The 26,628-nt window shown below is 43.3% G+C and overlaps 1 protein-coding gene across 3 annotated transcripts in view; it reads right to left on the bottom strand.

Annotated features, from left to right (window-relative positions):
• AOAH (acyloxyacyl hydrolase) overlaps window positions 1-26,628 on the bottom strand; it is a 117,382-nt gene that overhangs the window by 9,028 nt on the left and 81,726 nt on the right. For all 3 annotated transcript variants that reach the window (XM_048839204.2, XM_048839205.2, XM_075125621.1), the window contains exons 15-21: window positions 24,180-24,216; window positions 21,797-21,871; window positions 12,869-13,041; window positions 10,716-10,774; window positions 10,571-10,630; window positions 7,845-7,941; window positions 1,407-1,483 (exon numbers count right to left, since the gene is read on the bottom strand). In XM_048839204.2, coding sequence (XP_048695161.2) covers window positions 1,407-1,483; window positions 7,845-7,941; window positions 10,571-10,630; window positions 10,716-10,774; window positions 12,869-13,041; window positions 21,797-21,871; window positions 24,180-24,216 — 578 coding nt within the window. The remainder of the gene's footprint in view (window positions 1-1,406; window positions 1,484-7,844; window positions 7,942-10,570; window positions 10,631-10,715; window positions 10,775-12,868; window positions 13,042-21,796; window positions 21,872-24,179; window positions 24,217-26,628) is intronic.

The following is a 26,628-nucleotide window of genomic DNA, read 5'->3' as shown; positions in this document are numbered from 1 at the left end:
TGAATCCAGAGGCCTTTACTCAGTTTATACCTGGGGCCAGATTTTTAAAGGTAGTTAGGCAATACTCCTAGTAGGTGCCTAACTCCCATGCAAAGCCATGGGAGATAGGCACCTAAATACCTTTAAAAATCTGGCAGTTGGTCCTTACTGAAGCAAATTCCTATAGCGACAAATGGAATTTGGCCTGAGTTAAGGACCAAATATAAACTAAGGAAAGACCACAGAACTTGGCCCCATATAGGGCAGGACCCTAAGGCCACTGCAGAGAACGGCAGTCTTGCCACTGACAAGGGGCAATTCAGAACTATTCACTCACACCAGAGGAGGTGGCTGCTAACAGTTAATATTCATGCCAGGCAGTGACTGCTGGGAGATCTGCCATGGCCTGTTGCAGCTGCAGCACTGGAAGCGTTTGTGCACTGTGGCAGCTAGTCCTACTTGGGAGCAATGTTGGAAATATTTGCTGATATTTTACTTCTTGTGGATTTTTGAAAGCCAAGAAACCAGCAAAGAGAAAGTTGTTCTAGATCATTTTTTTTAAATGCCAAACTATGCTCTCTTGGAGCAGTTTACAGATATGGAATAAGACAATTCCATGTGGCCAGCTCCTGGATGTCAAACACGAAATGAGGTGGAAGGCTTCTTGTGCCCCTCCACATTGTGCATCCATGAGGCAGTGGAGTGCAAACTGGCCCTAACTGAGTAGCTTAATATACTAGGGCCTGAGCCTGCAAAATTTCATGTACGTGCTTAACTTGAAGCATGTGGGTAGTAGTGAAGCACACGTGTAAGGGTATGTCTTCACTGTAGCTGGGAGGTGTAATTCCTAGCTCGGGTAGACATACACGCATGAGCTGTGCTTGAGCTACTTGGTAGCAAGGGCGTTGGCTCAGGCTAGGTGCCTGAGTACGTACCCCGCGGTCAGGCGGGCTTGTACTCAGCTGGCTAATTTGAGCCTCTGCCTGTGGTACCATACACACTTTCAGTGTGCTATCTCTACACCTCCCAGCTGCTGTGTACACAGACGCAGACTTCGCCTCAATGAACAACATACAAGTGAAGGAAAGCAGCAAATTGAGAGTGAAGGTTTCCAACTACAGCATACGACACAGTACAACTGAAATGGAACTATTCGGGGGCATTATGCAGGCACATGGCACTCTGAACTACATGGGAAAGCAGGGAAACTTTGGCCAAGGACGCAAGTATCTTTAATGCAGAGCAGAACCAACCTCAGTTTATAATCTGTCCTCCAAACACAAGGGAACGCATTGTACTCATCTTAGAAGGCTGAAGGGCTGACAGTCCCTCCTGAGATTTGAACTTGTGGTTCCAGGGAGTTTGAAGCATGAGTCTTTGAAAACTGAAACAACTTTGCCCCTTTTTTCCCACATTTTTTTTTTTACCTGATTAGGATGGAATCCATCAGCAGGTTCTATCAGCTGCCAGCTTTCTCCTCCTAGTTTGCGCCACTCATCATCAACTGTAAATCACATCATCACAAAGGATTAAAGACACACACACACATCACATCCCCTTCATGCCACATCAGAGAGAGTATTTTTAGCAGACAACTGCTGTGCATAAAGATTATGCTAGTTTATGAAACAGGGCCAGAGCCAACACTGCATTCAATCCCCTTTCTGTAGGGTAGTATTTAAGCCTTTATTTGTTTTATCCATTGTATTTATACAGGGAAGTTCTTTGAACATAAATGATTGTAAAACAATTAACTTTGCCTTCCAACTAAGAATGCTGCTGCAGTGAGTGACACTATGAAATATTTAACACTCCCTCATTTTACATCAGCAGCATCTTCAGCAAGGCCAAAAATAAAGACACTTCTGCTCGGAAAAAGAGATTGTACCAGTAGACAGTTGGGTTGATGTCTTCAGGAACAGAATGTCATTTTCAGTTACTTTTCTTGCGAGTGGCCCTTTTCAACTCTGACAAAATAACCTTTCTGAATTATATAAGCACTGCATTCAAGGCAAATGGTGCTGTTCTGTAAGCCCCAGAGCCATGGAAGGAATAAAAAGCTTCCTTCCTTGAAAAGGGTTGAATGGCGATCATGCATCGGACCAGTGGAAATGGCCTTAGCCAACTCCTAATTCAATAATTTATTTTATAATGATGGAATGAGAATTTTTAATGGTATTATGCACATATTCCATCATGAGAGAACATGCTCTCTTCCTCCATCTCCCTTTTGAAAACAGCATTTCTGCTTGGCTAAACAACCTGCCCTAGAATCACTGCTGTTGCACCTGGGGCCCGATTCAGATTTTTTCAAACACTGATTTATCTGTAGAATCAGACCCACAATATTGATTTAAACAGACAAAGAATAAGTGATGCAAAACAGATAGATTTTTAAAAAAACATATTGCTTATTAGTAACACACCATACACTCTGGATCTTCCTTGTACATTACACACACACACACACAAAATCATGGCACTCCAAGTCCTTCTTAAAATTAGGCGATTATATTATTTAAAAAAAATTGCTCATGAAATACACACTGCATTTTCATAAGGGATCTGGGATACATTAGTGATACAATATTACCCAGCCATACCTCAATACTATATACTTTAATCCAGGACACGTGATCTAAAGTAAGACAACACTGAGCTGTCACAGTTACAATTATTTTCGGTCCTCACTAGACAAGAAGGAATAGGAGAGCAAGGATGCAAAGGGATGATGCCTTTTGGTTTGTATTGCTGTTAGTATCTTTTTTTATGCATTAAGGATCTTGTAAAAATTTCCTTTGGGAGGCATAAGCATGGACCAATCCTAGGAAGCGTAATAGTGTGAGGATTTTGGATTGAAGGTACCATTTCATTTTGGGATTCAAGTTAGTGTTTGGGCATGTTTTATTCTTTTTCTTGGCAAGGAAGGGAGTTCACCTGTATTTACATCGAAGTGGGTAGGGGAGAGATTGTGCTTCAGCCACGTATCCCATGTTCTCAAATGTCTTCAGAAGCTATTGGACAGGTTCTCAACTGGTGTAAACCAGTGCCGTGCCACTAATCTCCATGGAGCAGTGCTGATTTACACCAGCTGAGAATCTGCTCTGATATATTTAATGGCTACATTTAGCATCTCTAGCCAATGATGCAGCAATAGGCTTTGTAACTCATTGGACCATTACACACACACACATCCCTCCTGCAGCGGTGCTACATGGCTGTATCACACTCTCTGGCCCTGCTCCAAGCACAGCTCAACCAGACCATTGGTTCTGGGACAAGATTTGTAGGCTACACTAGTGTTTAAGTGGCAGACTCTGCCTGCCCTTGCCAGGTTGCACAGCAGGGAGAGAGGATGCAGGGAGCCCTCACATTCCCTTGCACACTAGTTCATGGAGCAAATAGAATTGCACTAGCATGGTGCAGGGGAGTGTTGGTACTACACACCCCAAAGGCATCACAGACAGATGCCATTAATGTGTGTCCAGATCTGCAGGGCTCCCTCCCAGGACCTGTGAAGCTGAGAAGCTCAGTGAGCTTCATCTCACAGAGTTTCCTGGCAATTTTGTCTGCCCTCTCTCTCCACAGGATTGGATCATCCAGCCCTTAATAATTTTCACTTCACTTTTTTTTTCTACTCCTACTTTAAATAAGCCTATGGACCAATTTCTGACTGATAGTTGCCCCTGCCAGAAAAGCCACAATGACAATACTGGCTGGAAGTTGTACTTCACTGTCTGTCTATTGCACAACCCGTGCAAAGCCCCTGAGCCACAAGCACCCTGGAATCCTGGCTCTGCTGTCACACAGGGGCATCCCATTGTTTCAAAACCACTGGCTTCTGATCCAAAAGTGGATCCTGAGTCCCAGTGCTTGTTCTTTTTTAAATAAACTTATTCTTGGTTTTACTATAAGTTCATCTCAGTGCAATATATTAAAGGGTGAATCTTCAGCTGAGATAACAGGCTGGTATATACACTGTCTCTTGGAAACAGCAGACTTGGTCCTCTCTGAGAGTGTCCATTGACAGGGGCTGGGTACTGTAGGGGAACGCATTTTAAGGAGGTTTGGGGATTGGAGCGCACCTGAGGTTAACCTCCAAGGCAGAGTAAAGGCAGGCAGACCTTCTGAGGAAACAGTCTGGGAGCCTAACAGCAGGGAGTGTGTGGCATTCTGTACCTCAAAGCAACCCCCATATTCATCCCTGTCATATAATTATGATACATTTCATACAAAGCATGTCATCTAAGATATCATACAAAAACTCATGATCTGCTGAAACGCATTGTTCTGTCCAAATACGCATATCGTTGGTGTGTCTGAAGTTATGAGATTTTTGCTCTATGGTTGTGACTGAAATATGTTGTAAGTTTGAGAGTCTCTACTGCTAGTTCCCAGCAACAGCAAGGGTGGTTACCCACTCCCAGTGTTAAGTGACCATTAATCAGCAGGAGAGTTGTAAACAAGGGATTTGCAATGCTGTAGGAGGGCTATGCAAGCATCACACAATGTGGGATTGCTCAACTCTGTGACTCAGCAAAGCTCACCAGGACATGTCTGGATTGGTGTTTTCCAGGCACATGAACTGAGGATATAAAATAGGGGACAGTAGCATCATACTTTGGCCTTTCTCTCCCCCACCTACACTGGAAGCAACAAGAACACTGGGAAGACAAAGACACTGAGGAGACTGTTCTCAAGCTTAAAGGGGAAGCCTGTTTGTTAAGACCTGTAACATCTAGTGGGGAAAGAAAATTGCTTGATCCAAATATTGCCTAGTCTAATAAGGTTTAAGATTTAGATTGTGTGCTTACCTTTTATTTTCTTTGGTAATTATCTCTGACCTTTTATGACTACCACTTATAGTCACTTAAAATTGAACTTTCTGTAGTTAATAAATCTGTTTTATATTTTACCTAAAACAGTGTGCTTTGATTGAAGTGCTTGGGAAATCTCAGCTCAGTTTACAAAAGCTAGTGTGTGTCCTCTCCACAGTGAGAGACAGGCGGACTGGGTAATAAACGTACACAGGTCAGGCTTCTGGCCAGGGCAAGATGGTTTATTCTGGGGGTACAAGGCTGGGGGCTTGGGAGATTTGCTGGTGTCTTTTGCCGTGTGATTCGTGGGTGGCTCAGGGAGCATTCATGCATTCTAGCTGGGGGTGGAGCTCCATGTGCTATTGTACTGAGTGATAACAGTGCCTGGAGGGGTTTGCTGCTTGTCACAAGCAAAGCATTGTGAGAGAAAGCCCAGGCTGGATAGTTAAGGGGGCACCCCAGCCCCAGGTTGTACCCCGGGGATCCCATCACATAGTTTAGCTCCAATAAGTCCCTTTCTCGATGGAGCATGGGGGTAACAAGGTGACTCACAGTCCTGAACTCCCTGAGAAACCATCACGGTATGTCTACACTGCAATCAGAGGTGTGATAGCAGCATGTGTAGAATACCTGAGCTAGCATGAACAACAACTGCAGTGAAGCTGTCCCAGAATCAACTGGTTAAAATCATCCTTGAGATGTGGAAAATATTGTTAGTTTTTATACAGTTAGTAGTATATGTAGAGGTGCATGTGTCTTATTAACTCTATTTTCTCCTAGAGTTCCAGGAAAAAATCACAGCCCGTGGTTCACCCTATCTGTGATTTGGGGGGGGCGTGTCATAAATATAAAGGGAAGGGTAACCACCTTTCTGTGTATGGTGCTATAAAATCCCTCCTGGCCAGATGCAAAACCTTTTCACCTGTAAAGGGTTAAGAAGCTAATTTAACCTAGCTGGCACCTGACCCAAAATGACCAATGAAGAGACAAAATACTTTCAAATCTGGGGGGAACAAAGGGTCTGTCTGTCTGTGTGACGCTTTTGCCAGGAACAGATCAGGAATGCAGCCTCACAACCCCTGTTAGTTAGTAAGTAAGTAATCTAGCTAGAAATGCGTTAGATTTCCTTTTGTTTAATGACTGGTAAAATAAGCTGTGCTGAATGGAATGTATATTCCTGTTTTTGTGTCTTTTTGTAACTTAAGGTTTTGCCTAGAGGGATTCTCTATGTTTTGAATCCGATTACCAGGTAAGGTATTTACCATCCTGATTTTACAGAGGTGATTCTTTTAACTTTTCTTTAATTAAAATCCTTCTTTTAAGAACCTGATTGCTTTTTCATTGTTCTTAAGATCCAAGGATTTGGGTCTGTGTTCACCTGTACAAATGGGTGAGGATTCTTATCAAGCCCTCCCCAGGAAAGGGGGTATAGGACTTGGGGGGATATTTGGGGAAGATGTCTCCAAGTGGGCTCTTCCCCTGGTCTTTGTGTAAGACACTTGGTGGTGGCAGCATACGGTTCAAGGACAAGGCAAAGTTTGTACCTTGGGGAAGTTTTTAACCTAAGCTGGTAAGAATAAGCTTAAGGGGTCTTTTATGCAGGTCCCCACATCGGTACCCTAGAGTTCAGAGTGGGGAAGGAACCTTAACAAACTCCAACCTAGAAAATCTGGTGTACCACAGTATAAACAACAATATTTTTTTATTAGAATCATCTGGCCCAGCAGCCAACTCCATGGAGGTTTTTGGGGGGTTAAAAATGATTGTGTAGGTTTTTAATAAAGCATTACATCAGGGTATTTTAAAAACAAAAATGCTATTTCTGCAATATGTAACCACAATAGAGAAGAAATATTAAACTGAGAGGGAAAGTCAGTGGGGAGGGCAGAGGATTGGAAAGCTGGAAAACTTCAGTTTCCTTGCCAGCCTTATAGTACCTCTAATCACTGGAGGAATTTTGGCCTTAAAGTTGAGGGGGACAAGCAGCTACTTGTACACACACCTCTTGCTGCTGCTGCCCCTCTTGCCCCTTTGGTGCTCCCCTCGAGTTCTCCCTGGTCCCAACAGAAGAGGAATGCCTCCTTCCCCCCCATCCGTCCTGTATTTACGCCCAGGCCTCCAACAGCTTTTGGGAGCTTGGGTAAATGCTTACTTTTTCTGAGCCTTAGTTTCTTCATTATTAAAACAAATGTGCAGAGACTCAGCTTGAAGAACCTCTGTTACTATTATTAGATATGTACAAAAATGAAAAATGGGCACCTATCCAAGGGTTGAGATGCAAATGCCATATATTACAAAATTCAATCACTTGGAGAGCACCAAACTTCCCTCTCCCCCACGCATCTGATTCCTTTCCAAAGCTCACCTCCGTGGCAGCTTGCATACATAGATGTGTCCTGCAGCATGCCCTGCAGGTCAATAGACTAGGAATACTTCGGACCTGGAGTAGAAGCCTGCTCCTGGACTGAGGGATCCTCACAGAGAATGCTCTCTCAGCACCCAGTTAATGGTTAGTAACCTGTCTGCTTGCTGTACCTCACAGATGCGTTGTAAGGCATAATTTATTATTGTGTGTAAATCACTTTGAGATGTTTGGATATAAAGTGCTCCTTACTCTAAGTACAATTTTAGCTGTTCAGAGCGCTGCAGGCTGAATGCTCTTTCCCCTGTGTGAGGCCTCTCAGGTTCCTCTGAGAGTTTCATAATGCCCCTGTATTTTATACCCCTGCAACACACACATCCAAGATCCTGCATTGCTTGGAAACCTATGAATGCCCCTTCTTCATCAGCCAGGGGGCCTGCGGTTGAGCAACATGGGGCACTCTATCTCAGGGGCTGTGTGCGCTGTCTATCCTAGAGACAGTGGAACTGGGATGGGAAACTAAGAAGAGTCTCCTCACGTGACCAACAGCCCTATCACTAGGTCCATGTTGGCTGAATGACTGTGCTGCTATTTTCACTGTACAGCACTAAAAATAAGAAGGATATTAAAGCTGTTTGTCTCATTCTTATCTAAATGCTTGTTGAATAGTACAAAATGCAACTTACTTTTCTCCAGTGGGAAATCCATGTAGAAAACATCAAAATTGTCAAACATCTCAGATCTTGCTATTTCTTTCAGGACATTGGAAAGCTGTAAAGCTCTCTGGAAAAAAAACCAAGGAATTAATGAGATTTTCACGGCCACTGAAACCACTTCACTTGGGTTCAAGCTTTTGTAACCAATGTGTGGGGAGCAGCCGTCTGGGCTTCTCAGCTCCCTGAGAGGGGAGCTTGGATGGGAGGCAGCCAGGCTCCTGCTGGAGCCCACCACCAGCCCTGGGCTTTCTTGCCAATTCTGGAGCTGTGAAATTGACAAGAATGACAGCCCACAGCCAATGTAAGTAACACAGTGTCTACATGAACACTGCGTCACCGTAACTACATCGACATAAACCCTATGCCTCTCGTGGAGGTGGAGTTATGATGTCGGTGTAGTAGGGCGCTTACATCGGCGGGAGCAAGGCAGTAGTATGTACATTGGCATAGTTAGGTCGACAGAAGCTGCCTTAAGTTGACGTCACTCTGTAGTGTAGACCAGGGCTTAGAACCCTCGTTTTGGAGGCCCTTTTCATCGCTCCTACAGTTTGCAGAGAATTGAAATTCCTTATATAGGCAAAGTTCTCTTCTTCCCTGTACATTGCCCTTTCCCATGCTGCTGGTGCAGTACTTACATGCCATATCCCTGACCAGATTCTGATCTCCCTTGCTGCAGAGTAAATCCAGAGTAACTCCATTGACTTCAGTGGACTCCAACTAACTCATGTATCTCCAATGTGATTTCTACCACCGTAATGGAGATCAGAATCTCATCATTTAATGTGCGCAGTTTAGGTAAGAACGTACAAAGTTATTTTCAGACAAGAGCTCAGAATGGTGACCTGTGGACACTTGAATAGCTCCTGGACAACAGATATGTACTGAAGAGTTTGTATTGTCTTATAAAAAGGCGCAGGCTCCGATCCTGCAAAGACTTCGGTGTGTTCTTAACTATATGCATTGACAATCCATGGTATTACTCACAGCACGTACAGGTAAAGGCACGTGTGCAAGTCTTTGTAAAATGGGGGCCATAATTATTGTCTAGTGCATAGATTTTTTTTTTGCATGACTGCAGGGGAGAGAACCTCAAATATATTTGTACATTTAGAGCAGGCGTCTCAAACTCCCGGCCCGCGGAACCTCCCCAGTGTGGCCCGTGGGACTCCAGCAGTTTTGGGGCTGGGTCTCTCCCTTGGCCCCACCTGCTGCCCCTGGGCGCTCCCCCGCCCCAGGCGATTTACAATGGCCTGGGGCCCCGGCAGCACAGCGGAGGTGAGCGGCATCTGCCTGTTAGCTCCACGTGTCTACCGGCCCCTCCCTGTGGCCCTGGGGTGGGGTGGGGCGGGGCAGGGCTGTGCCTCCGTGGCGCTGCCCCCGCTCCAAGCACCCCTGTGGCCAATGGGAAGCTGCAGAGACGGTGCCTGGGGGCAGCAGTGTGTGGGGGCCCCCTGGCCTGCCCCGCATTAGAGCCCTAGGTAAGTGCCACACCCTCTGACCCCCTTCCAGAGCCACCCTTCCCCACATACCCCCAAACTCCCTCCCCGAACCTGCACTCCCTCCCCACACACCCTAGCCCCCAAACTCCCTCCCAGAGCCTGCACTCCCTCCCCTTCCCACACCCCCCTCCCGCCCCCAAACTCCCTCCTCCTTCCTCCCAGAGCCTGCAACCCCATCCCCTCCTACTGCACCCCCACCCCCTGCCCCAGCCCAGAGCCTGTACCCAGCACCCAAACTCCCTCCCAGAGCCCAGCCTCTCACCCCTTCTGCACCCAAACACCATCCCAGAGCCTGCACCCCAATCCCCTAACCCAGACCTCCTCCCCCAACCACACTCCCTCCCAGAGCCTTAGAAAGGTGGAGGGAGGAGTTTTGGGGGAGGCAGAGTTTTTTGAGGGGGGGGGGGGTTCTGGGTGGCATGAGTGACATTATTGGACCGCTGGGAGGATTTGAGGACTGGCACTGGCCCTAAGCTAAATTGAGTTTGAGACCCCTGATTTAGAGAAAGTAAGTGGCTAACATGTTGTGGCCCTCAGACGATTCATTTGCCAGTTGTAGGGTCAGGTTTCTAGGATAATTTATAGAGAAACCTGCATTGGCAACATTGTGTAGCCCTGCCCATTAAGGTACTTTGGGCCAAATCCAGTTTTCAGGCACTCCCTGCTCAGGTAAATTGGCACTTAAGTCAGTGGGATTTGCCTGAGTAACGACCTTATAATTTGGTCCTTTAGAACTTTCCGCAATGCCAGTTATCTCAGCTCCTGCTCCCACTGAAAGAAATGCAGTTGGATTTTGTAGTCACAGTTACTTGTCCTCTTTGCCCTGTTCGCTCACATGGGTTCCAAGCAGGCCTCTTTTCTTTTTATTAAATAAGCTCTCTTCTTAAAGAACAAGAGGTTACAATATATATATTTGTGTCATAGTGCAATGGGTAAATCATGTCCCATGTGAATAAATCTGGGGCATAATCAGGACTAGAATCCAAATCTGAATTCCATAACTTAACCCCAGATCCCAGACCTGAAGAGCCCTGAACTTCAGAGGTGTTTGAAATCCAGACCTTCATTTTCTGGGCTTGCCTCCATCTCTATGAAAATAAAAATACTGACATCTTTCATTTGGGACCCTATCCAAAAACACTCCCTTTAAAAAGGGGATGACCAAAGAAATTATTAAACTGTCCTTTTTAGACATACCTCTGAGGTGAGGTTCCTGAGGGTTTCATTTGAAGACATCCACCCATTGCAGGGACTGATCTGTGTGATCAAACAAAATACTGTTTCAGTGATAGATCAGACAGGAAAAAAAGAGATATTTAACCAGTTGAAGAGGAAAACTTACCTGAAGACAATTTAGGAATGAATACACTTGTTCATATGTGATATCTTTATTTAGCTGACCTGAAAAAAAGAAGTGTTTAGCTTTTCATATTTTAAGTCAAATTTTCTTCTTTGAAACCCTCTACTGTACCTGGTTACCAAGTTTTATACCATGTAGGCTAAGAGGAACTGAAAGTTTGTAGATCTAGGCATCAAATCCTGCTCACTTTACTTGCATGAGTAATCCCACGAGTAGAACGACTCACACTGGTAAGGGGAATAGAAGCTTATTGTCCACCGTCAGGAGTCAAGTAATTCCCACTAAAGTCAACAAGAGTTACTCATATCCTGCAAGACCCAGGATTTTGCCACAGGGACGGTGACAGCAGCAGCAGCATGAACTTTCCGCCATGCCAGTTACCTCAGCCACATTGTTCAGGAACTGTTTTCATTCTCCCACACACCTACGCCTCCCCCTCCTTCCACAGGCAATTCAACCTCCATGCAAGCGTAGTCGTGTAATAGCCTGTTCAAATCTCCAGGGTGAATGACTGATGCTTTATCCACTAACGCTTCTTTCGCTCTCCAAACAAATGTAGCCATTTCAAACCCAAAAGGAAGATTGAAGGCGACTGGGTACGCACTGTTTTCACGTTTACCATAGAAAGGTTATCTTTAAAAGGCAGAAACAATTTGCCTGTCATAGAAGGAAATGTATACATCTGCGTGGGTGAGCGAATTCAAACACGAACTTAAACGCCAGCCAGACTTTCTCTGACATTCATCGTGCCACACACTGGCCCTGCGTGCTCTGTGAACCGTAGGCTTTTGTTGGCTGCTTACTTCTCTGGTAGTCACTCACTAATTAAACTGATACGAAAATGTGGAGATTGTTCACTCTGTGGCGGGAGAGGAAAATGGGCTCTTTTCAGGGTTAGAGTAGCACCTGATATATAAGACAGACAACCTTCTCAGGCTGTAATGACAGTGCCAGTAATTAACAGGATGAACCTAGGAGACAGCAAAATCACAGAAGCTTTGAAGAGCTCTAACACCCATAGATTGGCAAAATCAGTTGCAGGTATATGACACTGGTTTAACAGTATGATCAACTCTTCCTCTATGGACTGGACCCAGCGACGACAACAGCCTTCCACTTATACTCAGAGCTAAGGCAATTACTCCTTTAGATCTAGTGATAGGGGTGTGTGCCTTAAGCCCTTGGTGCAAATAGTCCCAGAGTTGATCCCTGGATGATTGATTGTGTGCATTCACAGTTCCTTACGCAGGCTTTGGAGGAGAGTATGCTAAACAGTTTTGCAGTCTCATTCTCGCTTTTTGTACAAAACCTTTACATTTCTTATTAACTTTGGGTAGGTGAACCCCAAAAAGCACATCCCAAGCAACATAACTTGTCTGCAAATACAAAAAATTGTGAATTCCAGGGCGTTTCCCACTGGCCCATACATGAGCAGCCCTTCATGGCAATGCCCCCTTCTTTGCTTGGCATAATATCAAGGCAATAAACAGGGTGTGCATTTATTAATTATTATTATTATTATTAGTAGTAGTAATATTACCATAGTGTGTAGAGCCCCAGTCATGGCCCAGGACCCTACTGTGCTAGGTGCTGTACAAACACAGAACAAAAATACAGGCCCCAAAGAGCTTACCATGGTCATGGGTGCAGCCTCACATGTGTTCTGAAATGAGAGGCTTCCAAGAACTGTCCCAAAGTGCCTTATTACAATTCTATGTTTAAAAAAAGCCCAAGCACATTCTTGTTAATGTTGTGAACTTTGGGGTTGCACAGCTCCACTTTCACTGGGAGCTATTGGGCATGACTTTGTTTTTGCAAAATTTCATCGCTGGGGATTTGTTCTGCAAAACCTAGACATGGGGTTGTTCAAATCTGGGTCCAATTTTATCTAAACATCTAAAATTTGCGTGTGGACAGATGTTCACGTAAATGACTCTGTTTAGCTCCAGGAACAACCTCCCCAAAAACAATGATCAGCCAGTTAGACAGCAGGTTTGGATGAACCGGGACAAATCCAACCCTGGTGTAATACCACTGAGTTCAGGGGCTCACCATTCCTAAAACCATCTTGTAATGTACATCAGTGGAGTTCAAGATTCATGCCTAGGAAATTAAAAACAAGGTCAGATATTTACCAAGAGGATGGTATCTGCTATGTAAATGATCCCACAGAAAGCGACCGTCTACCAAGCCTGTTAAAATCACATGGCTGCCTTTAGGAAGTTGAGAGTTTAGATACTGCAGCATCTGCATGACATTGGCGTGCATTTGGTTGGGTGTAGTCATGTGAGCCACTGTGTCAGGTCTCCTATATATGAAAGAATAGGAAAAAAGGTCAGATAGTTTACTGATTAATGTGCTCACACACAAAAAGACAGTGTTTAGCATGAAACAGCAGTGTTATTAGTCAGTGATTCTCTATTTTGTAATAGCTGATTAAAATGGAATGAAAACAATGTTCTTTGGTTTGGTATCACTTATTTCCACAGTCACAAGTCACGTAAAAAACTCTCAACACAACAAAAAACAAGCAAGTGCATGCTTTTTAATAAGCACACAGAGTGGCCTCCCTATATAAAAGGACCCAACACCTGATTCTCTTCTCTCTTGCACTCATTTTGTTGTGAGGTAACTCTACTGATTTCAACTGAGTTAATTTTTATGTACCCAGTGAGAGGGGAATTAGGATTATAGGGCAGACTAGATTATTGTAAGTGATTCCTTCTGGCCTTAAAATCCACAAACCTATACCATATCATCCAGTACCTTGATTCTAGTGGGATTATAATTTTGCCTGGGGAACACCAAGGAACATCAAAGTGCTGTAGGAAATGGTATTTGTGATTCAGCCGGGCATTTTATCCTCTAAATCAGTACTCAACCAGTACCCAGACATGGTGAGAGCAACACTAATTTTCTACCTTAAGGTATAATTTTTTGGATGAGACACAAAACCAAGGTCCTGTCTCTTGTGGTCATTAAAGATTCCATGTCACTTTCCAAGAAAACAGCGATAGTAAACACAGTGATGTACTTGTAAAATTCCAGTTTGGGTATCTACACACAACTGTGCTAAATTTCCCCCTGAAGTTTCAGTTGGAGAAGATATTCTTCACTTACTGTTCTAAATTTTTTCATTGTTTTGCTGTGTTTTGTTAAACAGCTGCTGTGTTTCACCCCAGAAGTGGATGAAATGATTCTTGAGTATATAAATTGCTTAGGACGAAAGATGTGATGTAAATTTAAGATAGCGTTATGACAGTTGCATTGGATAACAACAGATGTTTTCCAAACTAGTGTATACATCTCGCATTCAATACATTGTTGTCTGGGTATAACAGACAGACATCATGTATAGCTGAGGCTTTCAAATCTTGTATGTCTTTTACCAGTGCTCCAAGGGAGAGCGGATACTGCGGATGAAGCAAATGTAGAAAATTAGATGTAGGAGCAGCTGACATTTCATTTTCCACAGAATAATTGCGCAGGCACATTGTTAAAATACTGCGCTTGTCAGTGAGACACAGCAACAAAGACTTAGGTTTTCATTGATCGGGAGTCTCGGTCATTGGTGAGAGCAGATTTATCTTTCCCTTATTACATTCAGCAGGAAACCGCTTTGGAAAAACTCTTTAATGCAAAATAAATTTGAATTAAAAAGTGGGCTGCCTAGAGAACATCCCTCTTTTATATGATTTAAATAACTGGTTTATTATATCGAAAACTTCCTGATACACACACACACACACACGAGCGCGTACACACTCCTGTTACTTGTGCTCCACTGACTCGAGAGATAACAGGCCAGTTTTAAGAACACGGCTCTGCGGCGCACATCCAGTCCTCATGTCTGTGGCTAAGATGTCTCCAAACCATGCAATTTGTGGTGTTCTCTTGTGAAAGAGAGGGTGTTAGGAACCGGAGGGCTACCCACGCCCCTGCTACATGGCTAGGAGCCCAGGCCCCTGGGGCTCCTTGCGTGGAAGTGCACAGGGGACAGGTCATAGACAATCTATGGGAGGAGCCTCCTGCATGGATGCTTCAGCTCTCTCTCTCCACCACTCTGTTTATGCTAAAGAATCTATGGGGCTGAAACAGATGCCATCGAGTCACCTCATTGAGTCCCTCCTCCTTATCTACCCACATCTGCCCAGTACTCAGTCTGGCTATTTGAGGTGGATGCTGGGTAAGGACATTACCATAGACACCTATTTTTACTGTCAAAAACAAAGTATTGTATTTACAGTTCATAGAATCATAGAATATCAGGGTTGGAAGGGACCTCAGGCGGTCATCTAGTCCAAGCCCCTGCTCAAAGCAGGACCAACCCCCAACTAAATCATCCCAGCCAGGGCTTTGTCAAGCCTGACCTTAAAAACCTCTAAGGAAGGAGATTCCACCACCTCCCTAGGTAACGCATTCCAATGCTTCACCATCCTCCTAGTGAAAAAGTTTTTCCTAATATCCAACCTAAACCTCCCCCACTGCAACTTGAGACCATTACTCCTCGTTCTGTCATCTGCTACTACTGAGAACAGTCTAGAGCCATCCTCTTTGGAACCTCCTTTCAGGTAGTTGAAAGCAGCTATCAAATCCCCCCTCATTCTTCTCTTCTGGAAACTAAACAATCCCAGTTCCCTCAGCCTCTCCTCATAAGTCATGTGTTCCAGCCCTCTAATCATTTTTGTTGCCCTCCACTGGATGCTTTCCAATTTTCCACAACCTTCTTGTAGTGTGGGGCCCAAAACTGGACACAATACTCCAGATGTGGCCTCACCAATGTCTAATAGAGGGGAACAATCACGTCCCTCGATCTGCTGGCAATGCCCCTACTTATACATTCCAAAATGCCATTGACCTTTGTCAAGGTTCCTCCCCCACTCTGAACTCTAGGGTACAGATGTGGGGACCTGCATGAAAAAACCTCCTAAGCTTATCTTTACCAGCTTAGGTCAAAACTTCCCCAAGGTACAAAATATTCCCCCCGTTGTCCTTGGACTGGCCGCTACCACCACCAAACTAATACTGGTTACTGGGGAAGAGCTGTTTGGACGCGTCTTTCCCCCCAAAATACTCCCCAAAACCCTGCACCCCACTTCCTGAACAAGGTTTGGTAAATAGCCTCACCAATTTGCCTAGGTGACTACAGACCCAGACCCTTGGATCTTAAGAACAATGAACAATCCTCCCAACACTTGCACCCCCCCTTTCCTGGGAAATGTTGGATAAAAAGCCTCACCAATTTGCATAGGTGACCACAGACCCAAACCCTTGGATCTGAGAACAATGAAAAAGCATTCAGTTTTTTACAAGAAGACTTTTAATAAAAAATAGAAGTAAATAGAAATAAAGAAATCCCCCCTGTAAAATCAGGATGGTAGATATTTTACAGGGTAATTAGATTCAAAAACATAGAGAACCCCTCTAGGCAAAACCTTAAGTTACAAAAAAGATACACAGACAGAAATAGTTATTCTATTCAGCACAATGCTTTTCTCAGCCATTTAAAGAAATCATAATCTAACACATACCTAGCTAGATTACTTACTAAAAGTTCTAAGACTCCATTCCTGGTCTATCCCCGGCCAAGACCCAGCATACAGACACACTATAGACAGACACACAGACCCTTTGTTTCTCTCCCTCCTCCCAGCTTTTGAAAGTATCTTGTCTCCTCATTGGTCATTTTGGTCAGGTGCCAGCGAGGTTACCTTTAGCTTCTTAACCCTTTACAGGTGAGAGGAGCTTTCCCCTGGCCAGGAGGGATTTCAAAGGGGTTTACCCTTCCCTTTATATTTATGACAACCTTCTTGGCAACAAGGACACACTGTTGACTCATATCCAGCTTCTCGTCCACTGTAACCCCTAGGTCCTTTTCTACAGAACTGCTGCCGAGCCATTCGGTCCCTAGTCTGTAGCGGTGCATGGGATTCTTCCATCCTAAGTGCAGGATGGACTTGGCCCAATCCTTTTGGCCCAATCCTCTCATTTGTCTAGGTCCCTCTGTATCCTATCCCTTCCCTCCAGCGTATCTACCACTCCTCCCAGTTTAGTGTCATCTGCAAACTTGATGGTCCATGCCATCCTTCAGATCATTAATGAAGATATTGAAGAAAGCCGGCCCCAGGACCGACCCTTGGGGCACTCCGCTTGATACCGGCTGCCAACTAGACATGGAGCCATTGATCACTACCCATTGAGCCCGATGATCTAGCCAGCTTTCTATCCACCTTATAGTCCATTCATCCAGCCCATACTACTTTAACTTGCTGGCAAGAATACTGTGGGAGACCGTATCAGTTTGGCTCTCAAAAGTCATTTCAAAATGGAAGTTTAAGACACTGTGGTTAAAATTCAGAATGCGTATGTGTGTGCTGCCATGCACAATATGGAACAAAATCTTATTGAATACAAACTACTGGGAAATAGTACTAAATGGACCATACGCTGTATGGGGTGAATGAACTTAGGTTTACACTGCTCCTCTGAACTTGGAGTTAAATTGTCTTAAAGTCATTCATGAAAGTCTAATACTATTGCTTTCTATTAGTGCTGGCTGAATGCTGTAAAACAGTTCCCATTAATATTCATATTTAATTTAAAATGAATGTATTTCAGCCATGCGTGTGTCCTTTTTGCTTTTGCTCTCCACAAATGTTCATGCAATCAGTGTCTGCAGGAAGTGATTCTAAAGTCACATATACCAGAATTCACAGAAAGCAGATTTGAACTTTGTGCACCTAAGTATTCATATTGGAAGTGCTCAAGCCATGAAGCAAACACAATCCCATGAGACTTGTCTGACCAATCACAACAAAACACAGCTTGAAAATTGAATACCTGCAGAGAACTTTTTATAATTTAGCCATAGTGTTAAAAATATTGTGCCAGGTTCTTAGATGATGTGAACTGGTGTGGCTTCACTGAAGTCACTGGAGCTATACAGATTTAAATGGAGGATTTGGACTAGTCAGTACAAAAAAGTTAAGTGCTTTCAATTAATGAACGAATTACCACCACCTGGGGATGTAACTCACATCGTGTATTGCTATATCTGTTTTCATTATCATGCCTGTCCTCTTTTTTCTCCTTGTGGGCTTGGGGACAGGTTACTGTACTAGGCAGTCAGGAGACCTGGATTCCATCCAGACTTTGTTCTTGGGCAAGTCACTAAGGGTATGCCCAGGGGTGAAAGTAAGTTAGAGGACTTACCGGTACGCCGGAGTCCTGAGCAGGGGGCGTGGCCTCAACCAGAAGAGGCAGGGCCTTAAATCCCCAGGCCCTTTAAATCTTGATTTAAAGGGCCAGGGCTCCAGCTGCAGTAGTGGCGGCTGGGAGCCTGGGGCCCTTTAAATCCACTCTGGAGCCCCACCGCCGCTACCCCAGGGCTTCGGCAGCAGGGCTCAGGCAGGGATTTAAAGGGCCGGGACAGTAGCGGCGGCTGGAGCCCCGGGGCCCTTTAAATCCCCAACGGAGCCTGGCCGCCGCTATCCCAGAAATCGGGCAGCAGGGCTCAGGTGGGGATTTAAAGGCCCCCGGAGGGGGGAGCGACAGCTGGAGCTCCGGGGCCCTTTAAGTCCCCACCAGAGCCCCGCCGCCACTACCCCAGGGCTCTGGCAGCAGGGCACAGGTGGAGATTTAAAGGGCCGGGGCGGTAGCAGCGGCTGGAGCTCCGGGGCCCTTTAAATTCCCGCTGCAGCCCCGCTGCCGCTACCCCAGGGCTTTAAATTGCTGTCTGGGAAAGCCGGGTCCTGGTACGGTGCACAGGCTCTTACCGGTACGCCGTACCGGCTTACTTTCACCTCTGTGTATGCCTATATAGCAAAGAAAAACCCATGGCTGGCCCGTGCCAGCTGACTCAGGCTCACGGGGCTTGGACTGTGGGGCTGTTTCACTGCTGTGTAGATTTCCAGGCTCGGGCTGGACAGGGCTGGCTCTAGGTTTTTTGCCACCCCCCCAAAAAAAGGGTGTTTGAAACAAAAACAAACCAAAAAGATGTCTTACAGACATTTCCATTTCAGTCTTTGCAGCAGTTGCTTCCAGGCTCGTCAGAGAACACTAAGGATGGATGCACTGTCAACACATCGTCAAAGAACATCAGCACAGTTCTTGGACACAGTGCTCTGCAATAGCTTCCTATCATGTCAATCCATAACACTAAGATATTCAGAAACTGATTTCCATCACAATACATTGTGTCAATTCAGCAAATATTAATGTGTGGATGTTTGACAAAATGCTACTTCGTGTCAATCTACTCTAAGGGGCTCTTACATTATTAGGGCCATATATTACCCTTAGAGCTACACACAGACTTCTCATTGTTATCCTAATACACACACACAGTTTAAAAGTTTGCATACTAACAAGTTTTTGTCTGATAACTGATAAGATGGAATTCCTTGCTTGGGGTGGTGCTTTAGGCCTTATATTCATCAGAGTACTACAGGAATGGGCCTTCCTCAGAAGGCCAGATCAGGCCTATGCACCATTTAAATACTCGAAACAGGATTTCAGTGGGACATCAACAGCTCACAGGCCTTGGGCTGGTCCTGTATACTGCGGTAAATTTCACCCATAGTTCTGAGATGCCCCAGTCCTGCAAACACTTACATAAGTGAATACATTTACACATGACTCGTCCCATTCAAGTTTATGGGAGTGCTCATGAGCATAAAGCATTTTAAGAACTGGGGACAGTTGGTAGTGGAGCCAGTAATGGCAGCATTGTGATATGAAATGTTAATCTATTCCCATCATACATCTCAGCTGTCCTTCATTTTAGACAGTGGATTACCTCCATTTCACACTAGTTTGCTATCATTTCAGTTGTAATGTCTTTAGACCATAAATACAGAATCATGAAAGAGGTTGTAGAAATGGTTTATTATATAAAACTGAATGAATACATTTAATAATTCCACAGCATTTTAAGCTTCTTGCACTACTTATTTTCTCTCTTTCCCCCCCCCCCCATTTTGGGTCTTTGAGCCTCATTGTGTCCCACTTTTGGGCCTCAGCAGGCAGAGAGATATAATCTCCATCTGTCTTTATTTTTCTAACCCCCACAATTGGACACCACAATGTGGGTACTAGAGGGAGAGTAGTCCATGTGCTGCCAATTTTATTATCTTTCTCCTCTACAAATGCCTATATTACTCACTGCCCAGCTCCCCACATGGGAGGAAATATTGGCATTTTAGCCGTGCTTTGGCTAAGAATTGTTCCTGCAGCGTATGCAGCAGTATTTATCTCTTCTGAAGAGAGAAATGTAGGATTAGGCTGAAAGGTCTTTATTACTGCAGTTTAAAGCTGCCTTAAAAGACATTTTTATTTGTCTAGACTTTTGTTTAAAGTCATACCCAGTAGATGCTCTGCATTCAGTAGAGCCTCTGTGGATGCCTCAAAACAAGTTTCACTGTATATAGAGACATCTTGAAAACCAATCCACGGTTTCCTTTCCACTCAGTTCGATCTGTGGGAGCAGTGAATTTCTGCATAAGGCAGCAGCATCTTCCCTTCACAGAAAGAGTAACAAGAATGACTGTATTCTTACAACCCTGTGCTTTTGATCCCAGTAATGTTTTTGGTGGGAAACAGACAGCACATAATATTTCACCACACAAAAGCACCACTGTCATGTGATGAAGGCTGGGATAAAAATTTTGAAATGTTTATTTTGAATACATATTAATAATCAATATTAATAATCTATATGAAAATCTACGCAAATGGGGGAGGCAAAGAGAAATAATTTTGGGGAAGAGAAATAATTTTGTAAAATAATAAAAAATTATGTGAGAGACAGGAAAACAGAGGGGTTACCTGAATTAGAGAAAGAAATACTGCAGAGTAAAGGAAATTCATAGATTCTAAGGCCAGAAGGGACCAGTATGATCATATGGTCTGATTTCCTGCATGACAGATACTAGCATTTGTATGGCTTCCAGGATTAGATTGATGTCTAAGCTATTGCATGAAGATGCATAAAACCTGATATTTCATTTGTGTAATGATATTATGATTACATATCACCATGAAAAGGTAGTATGTATTTGTCATTGTCATGTCTTGTCTATTACTGTGAACTTCATTATAGCCTGCTTCTATTCCAAAGCTTTAGACATATTACTGAGCCACTGGGTAATGTAATGGCTTTATTTTCTAATCAATAGCTCACTACTAGGTTGTACTGTTATATAGAAGATTCTTGCCTCATTGAATGCACTCGTTGGGCAGTGTTGGCTTAATAAGCAGCTCTTTAATATTTTTTTTTTTCAGTATTCAGCCTGTGGTCTGTGGCCTTATTTATTGCACACTATTCAAACTGTGCTCTATGAATTTCCTCATGGCTTCCTTATGGTACACATCACTACAATATCTGTGTGCTTCACAGACATTAATGAATTTATTTGCACAACAACCCTGTGAAATGAATAAGTATTATTGTCCCCATTTTACATATGGGGAACTGAGGCACAGAGAGATTAAGATCCAAAGTATACAGTAATTCGGGTGCTGAATTTGAGGTACTTGGGACCTGATTTTTCAGAGTACTTTGTATATTCAAAATACAGCTTGTACTGACTTTATGTAAGATGCCTGTACACGGCTTCTTGTTTTAAAATCTGATTTTCACTCATGCTTTGTTCCTACTGCTAAATAATACTTTGTTTTAAGAACGCCATTCAGAGGCTCCTGAAAGGAAGAAACGCAAGTGTCCAGTTGGAGCTGTAGTGTGCTAATGATTGAATGACACAGTGTAGTGTCCCCAGGTCTGGGTTAAGAGTGGCAGAATCATTTGATTTCACTTAGACACACGTAAGGGAAAGAGGCCTATCTGTGAATTGATGCACTATGAGAGATGCAAAAGTGAACACAGCAGCAGCTAGCCCTGTAACTGTGACTAATATTTTTCAGCACAGATAAAAAAGAGCACTGCTAACAACCAAAGCAAATTTTAATTGAATGAAGTAATAAGATTGAAATGTCTCGCTAGTGAAAAGGCCTCCAAGCCATATATATGGTAATATAAATGGTATTTTAGTTTCTAGACGCCTTACCCATTGCAGACATCATTCCCAATTGAAGCATAGATAACTATGGCGGGATTGTCCAACAGTTGATTCCTAGCCAAGCTAAAAAATATAAAACATAAATAAGTAGCAATATTAATGGAGAAGACCATTTTCATACAGTAGTTTGAATTACACACTATGCTTGTTAGAGCATATTGCACATTGCGAAGTATTTCTTTTAGATTTAGGCTATATTTGAATAATTCTAAATCTGTTTTTATTATAGTCCTATATTTTGGTAATTTCATTTTTTTTCATAATTCCCTTTTCCCCCGATATATTTATTTTCAGTTCTTTACTAGCTGCTATTCCATCTTCTTTGCATCAATCAGAATCTAAATCAAGCACTCTCCTTTCAGGTAAAACCATGACCAAAGAATTTTAATTAGAAATTGGACAAGGAGGGCATGTTTCACTCCGGATTAGGTTTACACTAAGGCTTTGGGTTCAAGATCAAATCAGGATATGGTTTCGGCAGCAACGTTGCTGACCTCTTGAGAGCTAAACTCTCAAGACTACCGCCCAAGAGGGAGGAAATCTAATTAAATCAGTTAATTTCATGATTATCAAAAAATTTCCAACATTCAGGGTGGAAGAAAATCTGACACAAATTTAAGTGGAACTGGAAAATAGGCCCCTTCTGGCTTTGGAGCTGACCTGGAAACCCATAGGGGTAAGTTCAGATCCAGACATTTGAACTGGAAACCACCTCACCCCCAAATTCAAAGAGGATCAGATTCCAGTGACTGATTAGCAGAGGGTCTTCTCAGACTGAACATACATGTTCCCATTGGGGGATCTAGCCAATGCCCAGGACGTGAAATCATGGCATTTCATGAATTCACATTTTTCTACAAATGTGCCATTATATTAGAAGATCAGTTCAAAAGTCTCTTGTTCTATTTTCATTGCTCTATAAACTATATGCTTTGAGTCATAGTTCATGAAGACACTGCTTTTCTTCCTATGTACTGCACTGATAGCTGACATCAGCTGGAATGCTCTTGCTCATCACTCCTATATTTGAAAGGGCTGGGGGCAGAGTGTGGTTGCTTAAGGCCCTTGACTCTGGGACTCTCTCTTCCTGTTGATCCAACACAGGCAGAGTTCATTCACCTTCAGGGTACAGTGTAAGGCCCATTTAGTCAGTAAAAGCTAAACTGGGCTCGCCTTGCCTGGATGCAGAAATATGGGGAACAACGTGCAGGGGCTTTCCTTACTTTGTCCCCACTGTGTAGGGGCCAGCCACATGTGGCTAGGAATCAGAGCCACTGCTCTGTGCTAGGTTTCTGCCTTTCGGAAAAGGGTGGCAATGGGCCAGCCCATGGCAGAGCAGGCTAGGTGCAGAGAAACACGCATTGAACCTATTGAAAGACTGTCACAGAAATAAGTGATGCATCAAAATTTCACAGCAAAGGTTAAGCCTAGCTTAATACAGTCAAACTTTTTCCTCTTTAAAAACAAGCTGCCAGAGAAAAGTGAAAAAATATTTACAATTAGCAACGAGAAGACAAAGCTACATTTGAAAGCAGCTGCCAGACACACAGGAGTGTAGACAAGTAGCCACAGCCAAGAGGAACTGCCAAGCACACTCATGGAGGGAAAGGAATGGAGTCATTGGTGGCTGGGGATGCTCAAGGAGACATACATGTCTCTCCTGCTGGTGAAGTGGCCCAATAGCACAGAAACACTTGTTTCTCCAATGACTCAGCACTTCCTCCTGTTGTGCATTATGGGCACAAGAGCAAAGAGTGAGGATCTATTACAGGAAAATCCTAAGGATCAGTTTTGATTGACCTGGGGCGTGGGAGCCACAATGTACCTCCCTCTATTAACTCTGGGTGTGGCAACTCAAACCAAACCTACTACTCATCTAAATTCAGCTCAGACTTGGGGTTGTTGCTTGTTCATCCTCAGCCACTCAGCTTTATCAGTCTAAACCTCAGAAATTACATTCACAGAATAAGGCAAAGGGCCTGTTTAACTATTAATTTATGCTGATGTAAATCAAGAGTAACTCAATTGAAGTCAATGGAGTTACATCAGTGTAACTGATGTATGGGCCTGATCCAGACCTCTTTGAAGTCAGTGGAAAGACTCCCATTGACTTCCAGTGGGCTTTGGTCCAGGCCCTAAGTATGAGGCAATTCAATCAAATGTTTTTATTTCAATTACTTATTCTTCATGATGCAGAAGAAATAGGCAGCTTTCCAAAATATGGTAGGTCATTAAATCTATGGTTTAAGACTTACAGCACCGTCAGCCAGTATGTTCACTGCACAGTTTTGTTTTGATTTATTTTTGGAAGGTAGAATTCTAATTAACTACTGTACCTGCATCCAGAATACAAATCCCATTAAGTGCTTACCTTTTCATTAAATCCAGAAGATTTTTTGAAGAACCACCTACACGATCAACCACAGTGGGAGAAAGAGAAATAGGGAAACACCATTAAAATTACAGATCTCTAGAGTGAATTTGTGTTTTTAGGGATGTAGCACACATGCCCTTTCTTTTGGGTTCTATTTATTGAATAAAAATCTTTCCGTGGACCCCTTTTCCTCCACCTGCACAAAACAGTGCCAGCAACTGACCACCACTATAAACATGCTTCCAATGGTATTTTATATAATAGTGAAGGATTCAAATAATTCTGAACTTTGGGGTAAATTTGAATCTGGATTTGAATCTAGACTTGACTGCTTTGCCCACACAGTCATCTCCAGTAAACCACCCATCCTTGTTTGTGAACAGTCAAACTGCTTCTAACTTTCCCTATAAATTGAGAAGTGAATCATTCTCACAATTTAATAAAAATTAATGGCCCACGTCTTGGTAACCTTATGAGTGACAAGCATATGCAAAATGGGACTATGCCAACAACACCTTTCACAACATACGGTGCAGCTGTGAATTTAAGTAGCATTTCACCCAACTGGTAAGATGCAATGGAGACTTCACTTAGACTTTAAATCAGGAAAATATCCCTGTTCTGAAAAGCACTTAAGCACATGCATAACTTTAAGCAAGTGCTTAACAACAAAGCTTATGTTTAAATACTTTCCTGAATCAAGGCCTTACTCATGTCCACAATCCCATCATTCCACACTGACAAAGTCATTTCTGTCTCTCTGTGGCCTATAAAGTAGTGACAGCAAGATGGTAGCTGTGGCTATTTTGAAGGTAAAGAATAATAATGGTAGCAAGCTGATGACAGTAAAATCCTTCTTTAATTTAATGTACAAAAGGCTGCACTTCAGAGAGGTATCCTCAGTTGTGTGTTTTCTTTAACCAGCTGGACTCTGTAACAATCTATAATTGATTGATGATTTATTAAAAAACTCTATTAATCATGTATTAAACCTGTATAAGCAATTTATAAATGTAACCTTAATATAAAGTGATATTTTCTTTCCTTTCTTTTTAATATCAGAGGTGGATATTTTTAACTTGCTGTATACCAGTTTGATGTATTGCAATTAGGTCACTAATGGCTACTCATTAGATAGGTATTTTGATCAGTATACACCAGATTATGCAGGAAATGAAAAGGAGCACTGCTGAAATGTGCTGGAAGAGTCAGGTTCCAAGTTGTGCCCGCGTTCAGCACTGGGCTGCTCGGCTGCAAATGTCTTATTGCTTAATGAACTTTTTGCTCCCTCAAGACAATAAAGCAATTTAAAATGTTAGGGTGCAAAGAAAAAGGCTCCAGGTTTCTTCAAATGCATCCAGGTGAACTACTATTCCCCAGACAGCTGAGATGAAGGTAACATTTTAAACTTCTAACTGTATTCCAGGCTGCAGTGAAATACCTGGTGCTTTAATGTTCAGTGGGCCAGAGTATACGTTAACAGGTACAGTACTTGAGTTTTTCAGGTCAAAGGCAAAAAAACACCAATACACCAGATCATAGAACAAAATAATGATGGAATATATGATAAATGGTGATTTGAAAAACTGAAACAATCCCAGCATTAATAAATAAGGGTAGGTTCAGAACTCTTAACAATAATTAGGGATATAGGGGAAATGTTTTCAGAAGCAAATAGTCTTTTCTGTATGCAGATACTGAAGTTATTGACCTACCTGGAATATATATGTATACACACATAGTATATGCTTTATAATACAGTGACTGTTACACTGTAGTTACATAGCAAATACAGTGTAACTACCCCACAGTGTGCCAACATTTTTATGGCTGACTTAGAACAACGCTTCCTCAGCTCTCGTCCCCTAACGCCCCTACTCTACTTGCGCTATATTGATGATATCTTCATCATCTGGACCCATGGAAAAGAAGCCTTTGAGGAATTCCACCATGGTTTCAACAATTTCCATCCCACCATCAACCTCAGCCTGGTCCAGTCCACATAAGAGATCCACTTCCTGGACACTACAGTGCTAATAAACGATGGTCACATAAACACCACCCTATACCGGAAACCTACTGACTGCTATTCCTACCTACATGCCTCCAGCTTTCACCCTGACCACACCACACGATCCATTGTCTACAGCCAAGCTCTGCAATACAACCGCATTTGCTCCAACTCCTCAGACAGAGACAAACACCTACAAGATCTCTATCAAACATTCTTACAACTACAATACCCACCTGCGGAAGTGAAGAAACAGATTGATACAGCCAGAAGAGTCCCAGAAGTCACCTACTACAGGACAGGCCTAACAAAGAAAATAACAGAACGCCACTAGCTGTCACCTTCAGCCCCCAACTAAAACCCCTCCAACACATTATTAAGGATCTACAACCTATCCTGAAGGATGACCCAACACTCTCACAAATCTTGGGAGAC

This window comes from Caretta caretta, chromosome 2 (assembly GCF_965140235.1).
Source record: "Caretta caretta isolate rCarCar2 chromosome 2, rCarCar1.hap1, whole genome shotgun sequence".
NCBI classification, from domain to species: domain Eukaryota; kingdom Metazoa; phylum Chordata; order Testudines; family Cheloniidae; genus Caretta; species Caretta caretta.
The sequence above is the reverse complement of the archived record's forward strand: the minus strand, read 5'-3'. Positions and strand labels throughout refer to the sequence as shown.